General features: G+C 35.7%; 1 protein-coding gene across 2 annotated transcripts in view; it reads left to right on the forward strand.

Moving 5' to 3' along the window:
* Positions 1–3,477, forward strand: part of LOC148614469 (uncharacterized) — a 38,290-nt gene extending 34,813 nt beyond the window's left edge. For both annotated transcript variants that reach the window (XM_088588556.1, XM_088588557.1), the window contains one exon: positions 6–3,477. In XM_088588556.1, the coding sequence (XP_088444682.1) occupies positions 6–1,841 (1,836 nt within the window). In that variant the 3' untranslated portion in view covers positions 1,842–3,477. The remainder of the gene's footprint in view (positions 1–5) is intronic.
* Positions 3,478–9,346: the final 5,869 nt, after the last annotated feature.

Genomic DNA, 9,346 nt, shown 5'->3' on the forward strand with positions numbered 1-9,346 from the left:
TGTAGGTTGGTCCAACATCAAGTGCTCCAGGTCTATCCATGGGTCAACCATTGATGGTTAGTACAGCTGCTGGTACATTAGGATCTCAACAACCTATCACTGTGTTCAGACATGGTCTACAGCCACAGCCTGGCTTTCCTCAGTTTGCTCAGTTCCAGGCACAACAGTTCAGAATGCAACCCCCAGGACTTGGTCAGAGACCTCCAATTCAAGTGCCACAACAGCCGCAGAACTTGCAGCTTGGTCCAGGTCAAAGGCCATTTCTTGGTCAAGGTCCAAGGCCTCTAATGGGACCAAAAATAGAAAATAATAATCCTGATTGGCAGCAGAACAGGGGTCAGCCCATGGAACAGCCTGTCATAGGTGATGGTGTTCCTGATACAAAGGAAAATAAAGATAAAGAAGAAGAAAGCCAAGACATGGATATGGACCCTGAGGAAAAAGAGCAGTTGATGCAGTTTGATCTCCCAATGAGCTTTGGTAGTAGTAAACAAAACCGTGGAGATCAAGAAGAACAACAAGGTGATTGGGGTGGGCGAGGTGGATTCAGAGGACGAGGCAGAGGTGGTGGATTTGACAGAGGTAGAGGTAGAGGAGGTCCTAGGGGTCCGAGGCCTTTGATGGACTTTGACAACTCCTTCAGAGGTGGAAGAGGTGGTTTTGGTGGGCCAAGAAACTTCGGTCCAAGAGGACCCAGATTTGACAACAGACCTCCATTTGATGGTGGGTTTAGAGGAGGTCGAGGTGGACCACAAGGATTTAGAGGTGGTCGCAGTAATTGGAGACAGCCATTTGATGGGCCTCCAGGTAGAATGGATGATGAAATGGAGAATGCTGAAGATGGTGATAATAGAGAAATGGAAGAAGAAAGAGATGAAAATGCTCTTCCAACAGAATTTGGTTCCTCTAGACGGGGTCGAGGTGGTAGGAATAATTATGATAGAAGAGGAAGAGATGATGACCGAAGGGGTAGAGATGATAGAAGAAGCCGTGATGATAGAAGAGGCAGAGATGATGATGAAGGTCAGAATGAATGGGGTGGTGAAGACCAAGATAAAGAAGGGGAAAGAGATGAAAATGCATTGCCATTTGCATTTGGAAGTAACAAGCAAAGAGGTCGTGGTGGTGGATGGGGAAGGGGTCGTGGCAGAGGTGGAAGATTTGGCAGAGATGATGATAACTGGGGTGGAGATCAGCAAGAAGAGGGTAACCAGGAAGAAAGAGATGAAAACGCTTTGCCTACTGAATTTGGAAGTTCAAAAAAATGGGACCGTGGTGGTGGTGGTGGTGGTGGTGGTTATGGAAGAGAGCGCAGAGGAAATGATTATGATCGACGTGATAGAAGAGATGATAGGAGGGATGATGACCGGAGAGGACGTGACCGTGGGGATCGTCACGATCATGATCGTGATAGAGACAGGGGTCGGGATAGAGACCATGACCGTGGACGCAGGGATCATGACAGAGATAGTGATCGTCATGACAAGGAGAAAGATCGGGAGCGCGATCGTAATGGGCGTAAATCTAGATGGAGTGACAATAATGAGTCTAGTGAAGTAGCAGTTCCTGAAAGTAGTGACAATGTACCTGAGGCAGCTGCTCCTCAGGAAGCTAGTGTTCCAACTGAGGAAGCACCTCCTATGGCTGACTCAACTAGTGATGGCCAATCAAATGGACCTGAAACTGCTAATATACCTAATGGAGATAGCCAGCCTGTAGAAACGTCTGATCCCCCTCCAGTAGAATCTTCTGATCCCCTTTCTGTGGAAACTTCAGTTGTTGAACTAGAACCAAAGAAACCTGATTCTGATAAAGTGCTAGAAGAAGGAGAAATAGAATAAATGTTACTTTTTTTTTTTTGGTTTACCATAACTTCTATACAAATGACTCCAATTGATCAAATTATTTTCTGGTTACATTTGTCATAAAATGCATTAAGCTTTTATTTTTCCCATCAACATCTTATCATATGCAGTTCACTTGTTAAACTGAAAAAAAATCCATTCCCTGGTTTTGAATAGTATTTCAGAGGTTTGAATTAAGTTGGACCTTTTACAAAACGAAGCAAGTGGAGTCATTATTCGTCAGAAGTTTTGTTTTCCTGTAGTTCATCAGATATTAAGGTATTAGAATATGAGACTATATTTCATAAAGCAAAAAAGTGTTCAGTTGTTTTTGTTCTTTGGTTTTTTTTTTTTATTATTATTTTTTTTTTTTTTAAGTCTTTTCTCTATTTTTCTATTTATTGCTTGTCTTGGTCTTATTAATATAGAATTTAGAATATACTGTATTAAGCTGTTTGGTGTTATAAACAGTTTGGTTTGACTTAAATTTCTGAATAGAATAGTAATCTTTTAATGTTCATGAATTAATCAATTAGGTTTAAAAATTTCTGCCTGCCTACTTAAAAGGTTTGGCGTGGAGTTGACATGTTGGTATTAGCCATTGTGTAAATCATTGTCTGTCGTCATTTAACAGATGCTTCATTTTTGTTTTTTGTTGTTTACCAAGGAAGACTAATTGTATACTTTGATTATTTTTTTTACAAATGTGCATTTTATTTTTTATTATTGAATGAATATTCATGTTCTGTGTGACAATGTCGTAAGACAAGGAATCTGTGTGAAGCAATTGTGAGATTGTTGTGAATTGTGCAAAAGTGTGGATGTTTCTGCTTAAACCTCCAAATTTGCAATCAAAAAAGATATTCTTTTTTTAAGGTTTATGACGTTTTACTTTAATGGAAAAAGGCTACCATTGTTCTCAATAATAAAATTAAGTACTTGTTTTTTTTCCATGAGAGATCCCAATACTAAATTTTTTGATTAATTTTTAAAACATATCCCTAATTTCTCTGAGGCTGTCATTTGTTAATTTTAAACATTAGTCAGAAAAGACGACTGCAACATTAGTACTGCCATGATTAGTTTGGCCCAAGTTATTTAAAAATCTCATTGTACTGAGTTTTCTCCCTAACACTTACTGAACTAATATCATTCAATCCGATGACTTGTAAAGTTTATGTTGGGGAAAAAATTGAGATAATATGAATCCCGTTTATGCTCTTCTTATTACCATTCGAATAAATATGCACATATTGTGAAAATACTTTAATTCGTGGGAACCAATTTTCGTGGTTTTGGGGGAAATGATCACTTCGTAGATGCTTGAATTCGTCGATTAGACGAGTTTATAATACAAACGAATGAGATATTGTCTTTTGGTTGTAAACAAATTTAATGGTTTACCACAGCCACGAAGTCCACGAAGATTGATACCCACGGACAATATAATATTTGTGGCAGTATATATTATGTAATGTATATACCGTGTATGGTGATGTTATTTCCATTTCTGTGAAACATGATTGTATGTTGATTAAGTCCGTTATGAATGAGAAGAAGGATGTATGTGATGGACCTATGGTTTGTAGCTATTTTCTTTTGAAAATGCTACTAAAATAAATGATAAAGTCCTTTTCATGTGCTGATTATTCTCGCATTGCTTGAGCCAATGGTTATTATATTGATATGATGATTAAACACGTGTAAAACGGAGTATCCATGAATACAAATGTGTATTTGGGTGATTCGCGAATGCCTTTGCATATCTTGAACTTGATAAGTTACTAGTATATGTCAAGGGGATTCCACGGAAATAAGAACAATTTTGATCTATAAAAATGATGTTATTGTAAATGATTAAGATGCAGTAATTGTGGTGTAAAGTTATTCAAGGTTTGATTTTAACAAAGCGTACGGTAAGTCTGGGTGAGGTACGTCGTTGGTCAAATTATTTCTCTCAAAAGTTGGTGTGAACTTCGATATTGATTAAATACGAGTAGATTCTTTTCGATTGGAATATCAGAATTTTGGTACATTAATTGCCATTATTGAGACCTATCCACATGAAGTTTCATGGTTGATTTCAACATTTTAAGGAGTAAATGACAAATGTATATTTCCCGTGTTACTGGCTAATTACAACCGAACCACTGCTCTTCAAAACCAGAAACATTATAGTTCAAATTTAAGTTCGTTGATGTTCAACATAATTTTTTTTTCAATACACATGTACCCTAAAAGTAAGGAGATTTAATTGGGCAACCGGGAGTTCTAATACAATAGTACATTTTCATGATATGTGTTAAGTTGAATTTAACACGTGTATGTAGTCTATAACTGTCCTACCATAGACTGGTTTGAATAATGGGACAAAGGGCTCTTCATTTATGGAGGGAGGGAGGAAGAAGTTATAAGCCAGAGGGAAGTAGTAATTGCATGCAACCCCAGTGATTCTAATACAGTAAAGAACAAGTCTTCGCTTATAAAAATTAATACCTAGAAATCTTAACATCTAGAATACATCTGGCATGATGCACAATTCTACTTCGGATTGTTTTCTTACGCTCAGAAATCGCCAATCAGTCTCCAATCGCTGTGAAATTTTGGGCCAAAACCAGCATTTTTAATTTTACTAAATAACTACCAATAAAATGGATGTCTGATTATGTTATATAATATTGTATTCCTCGGAAGTCCGATTGGATTGATTTTGAGGATTAGGACTTCAACCATTCAGGAATGAGGACAATAACTTGACAATAAGTGAATTGGTCTCTGCGTTTCACATTTTCGTTCTTTTTTTTCTCTTCTTAATTGTATTACAGGGGTCCTGGATTCATTTTGGAGCTTGGGGCTTCAGCCGATGAAGAATTTGGGGCTAGAAACAAGCATTTTTTTCTGATTTCTGGATGATAAAAGGGAATGGATCAATGAATTTGTACCACAAAAAAACCAAAAAGGAAGGTTATGACTGGAACCATTTAGGAATTAGGGACCAAAAAAAAAGGTCCATTTCGATTCTGGTCACTCTTATTCTGTGTCAATCGTTGTCTACTCTCAATCAAAATTTAAAGCTGTTGTATTCGTACTTGTCCCAATTATTCATGATTCGGTCGTTTCAAGCTGCACCCTGTGGAACATTTTCTATTATTTTTGCATTGATTATTTATGTTATCACAAACTATTGTTTATGGTAATCACTTTGCTTGCACATCGATGTCTTTCTTCATAAAGTCAACGATATTCCGGTTTACCAAGCTTGATTCTGATTGACTTTTAATTCAACGCGAAGAGTTCTCGGTTTTCTGCAGTGCGATGAAAAGGTAGGTTTTTGTCCTACATCAATTCTGAATAACTTTATTTTGCAAAATATCAACATACAATGTATATCATGTTTTCATGAAAATCAGCATGACACTTCATTGAGAATTTCTAGGAACATGCAAGAAAGAAATAAGTAGGAATACCTTAAATTTCCGATATAATTTCATACGGGCATAATTAACGCGAATTTAGCACATTTGTTAGCGCATTCTTAATTGCATAATTCAAGGTTGAACATGCATATGATGTACAGTAATATCCGGTGGTTGTTAAAACTAGTACATTTTTTTCACTTGGTAACGACTAGTCTAATCCGAACGTGTACAATTTGAGAATGGGAAACCCATCCGCAGGCACATTAATTTTCGCACAAAATCGTTCAGATTGGACGGGTCACACTGCTCATTGCGTGTAAACAACGATAGGTTTTGATGATTATTTCCTATGAAAATTGTTTAAAGAAATTGAACAAAACTGACTGCTTTCTGCGCAAAATTCTTAAATTCATTCGAAATTTATTTGCCTTGTGCATTGAACGATTTTTTTAGATCTTCACATCGACTCATTGCATCTCTTCAAAGGACCATCGCATTTCAACTATGGTATGTCTATAGCGCTTAATCAAAACTGTCGGTGTCCGTGACACTCGATAACATTGATATGCAATGGTTTTCAGTTCGTGTACGATTTTGATAAGAAACTGCTTTTCTTGTTATAGTTTGGAACTTCAGTCTATAAGTTGGGATTAGCAGTTTTCTAAATTGTTTTGCTTGATTCCGAATGAAATACTGTCATTTTTGGAAATTGTGCATTTCTTGAACTCAATAAAGGTGGGAATATCTAGACCAACCAAAATTCTCCTTTTACGTAAACTTAGCAACTAGTAGGTTGTCTTGGTGGAGATACCTTGTAAAAATATAGTACCGCAAAACTGAACGTCACTAACATCACATAGGGAGTATTTACAGCGCAAACATCCCGCCTATAGTGGTTCGATTCCGCTACTGGAATAAAGTTTTATCGGGTTTATATTCAAATATTATAGCAGTGACTCTCTAATGTAACTAAATGATGTACAGTAGAACAAAAAAAATGTATGAGAAATGTATGTTAGTATTTTCTGTAGTTTTTTACAATGGTAAATTTTTACGATAGCAAGTGAAATTTTGATGTCAAAAGTTTCATTTTGTTTGTATATTCTGTATGTAAATATCATCTGAAATAAAAACCCATGGATGGTTTCAATTGTTCTTTCAATTAATACCTTGCAAAACTTAATATAACATTTGAAATATCGGTCTGTGTGTCTGTCTAATGGTTTATTAAAACCTAGCCACCTTTATCTTCATTAAATTTACATATACAATATCAATCTTCGTAAAGAGTGAAAATGTTTCATACATATGAAATGAGACATTGAAACTGTTGCTACACGACTTAAAGCATCACCTCAAATGTTTCAGATTCTAGTGATAATGGAGGTAGACATCTGTGGTGTGGACTTCAGGGCTTGCTTCCACTAACAAATATGCAGCGATACTAGTATATGGCACGTGTTAGTTACTAGTTGTGCTACTTATTTGATAGTGGGAGCAAGCCACTGTGGTGTGGTCATCTCCCAAGAGAACAGATTGTTCACAGTCTCAAAGCGTAGTTTCCGTCTTTCAATTAAACTCAGATCTGAAATCGTATAAGCCATGCAGTTGATACTAGAAAAGTAGAAAACACTCACCCTACCGGAGCATGCACCAGGTTCGGATTGCTCATGTATTCTTTAATTACATATTATAGTTAATTTGCGTTTTTCAGTGAAGTGTTTTGAAGGGACGGAACCAGAATTTATAGAAGGGGTTTACTGTGTTTGTTTTGCTCAAATTTTGCAAAAAAATGTTTTTCATCTAAACGGTCCATGCAACCCTCCGAAACCACCTCCCCTTTTAGATTTTGGGTCTTTCAATGACTGTTAAAAGTTGTCACCTGATTATTGATATTGACAGGAGTCTCTTGTTCTTACTTGTAGTTATTCCAACAATGCTAAAGGTGTGTTGCAGATTTCGATTATTGGTCATACTTACATTGTCTAACATTGCATACTTTGAATTCAACATGCCACACAAGTCAGTCTTTACCTTGTCTTGTAATTAGTAGTTGCAGTGTAAATACCTTACGCTTATCTGTTTTTTTAAGAACATCCTGTAAATTCACTTAATTTTTTCCACTGTATTATCAAAACGGGGGGAGGGGTACATTATTTTCATTTTACCCCTAAACGCTAAATTTTACCGCAACTGTTTGTATATCACTTGAAAGCCGAGACATTTGGCTACATGATAATACCTAAATATGTTTAGTTTGTTCATACATGCTATCCCAGGAAGACTTAGACGGTCAAACAATTGAGTCACAAAAATATTGGCTTTTTGACCCAGTGGGGTACAAATATAGGCTGATACTGAAAAAGAATCCGAGAATATTCTTTGGCGACAAATTGATTCGGTAATGGGAAGTATAAAGGTATCTAAAAATCATCATGAAGTTGATGAGTGGGGGTACACGGTGGACCCTCCCAGACCATGGACTAAAAGTCTACACAAAATTTTATATTTTATATCATTTGGTTCACAAATGTTAAGTTTACAATGGTTCGCAATCGCAGGACCAAGAAGTTCGCAAATGTAATGCTCCCCAACCCACAACAGTTAAAACATAATTGGCAATGTCATAATAGTAAAAACAAAATTTAAATAAATGAAAATAATAAAAATAAATAAATCAAGTTCAATGGAAAGTAAAAACTGTCATAATTTATTTTATAAAGGAAACATAACAAGTACGTACGTATAATATAGTTCTAGGTCTATTTATGACGATAAATGAAGATTTCCCGAAAAAAAGTTCGTCCTGTCAAGATTTTCAATTTATCTCCAATTCAATTTCAAATATCTATACATCACAATGTAGAAAAAAAAGTATAAGCTTTACGAATATGATGAATATTTTTGACAGACATTAAACAAATTTCTGATATTTTATGTATTGTTACCGCACCCCCGTAAAAAAGCGACAAAAAGCACGTAACAGAATAAGTCCGTCCTGTCAAGGTTTTCCCACCTAACTGATTGAAAATGAAATAATTTTTATATCAACATGTGCCTACTACTATAAGCTTTAAGAATAACTAAACATTATTTGACAGATGTAACACATTTGATCAATGATGAACTTTATTTATCGGCGTGTCCCCCTTTTTTTCGCAATTTTCTTGTCCAAAAAAAATGTTCGTCCTGTCAAGATTTTCGCTTTATTGTTTTGATATTTAAAAGAAAAAAAAAAAACTTATAACCAATTTAAAGCACTTTTATTATTCTTTAGAAATCACTTTAAATTTTTGTATTCCACTGAGTGAAACTAAAGTTATAGCCAAAAAGTATCAAAAAATGCTCGTCCTGTTTTAAGACTAACCGGTTCAATTTCCGTTCTGGACAGCAGCGCCGCATTTTGTCTTCCAATCCCAAGCGTCACCTGTCATCATAATGATCGTTAACATATAATGCAACTAAGCATAATTAGACATTTCACGAATCGACATGTTTCACGTCACAAAACTTCAGAGTACGAACTACCAATTGTCAATTTTACGTGGTTTATTACATTGTGAAATGAAGAATGACAAAGGACGATTTGTCTGCTATTTCAAAGAAGTTTAAAATGACGAGTTACAAATTAAGAATATTTGATGATTCACAAGTCTCGAAAAACGCATTACGAAGTGAGAAGTTGCAAATGAAGAATTTCAAAGTTGCATATACAGATTTTCAATGTACAAAATGGAAAGTTACACAATTACAAGTTACAAATTGACAATTTACAAATCAAGAAGTTACAAATCAACAATTTACGGATTAAGAATTTGACACCGTTGGCAATCCATAGTCACCCACTCGGACCCATTATTTTGACTCTGAGCTGATTAATTAGTTCATCATTTTTCAAGTTAATACAGATTTAACTTAGTATGAATTTACTTTCACTGGTGCAAGTTCATGGACTTTTCATGGTACATTTGACGAAAACCATAAGGTCTCAATAAAGTGTCAATGAAAAGGGTTAAAAGTCATGGACCTAGATAAAAGAAATTTCAAAGGGCCTAGGTCAGTTATGATGAGAAAAACAACAAC

The sequence above is a fragment of the Perna viridis genome, chromosome 6, assembly GCF_037379345.1.
Source record: "Perna viridis isolate PV_CMFRI_1.1 ecotype Kerala chromosome 6, ASM3737934v1, whole genome shotgun sequence".
NCBI classification, from domain to species: domain Eukaryota; kingdom Metazoa; phylum Mollusca; class Bivalvia; order Mytilida; family Mytilidae; genus Perna; species Perna viridis.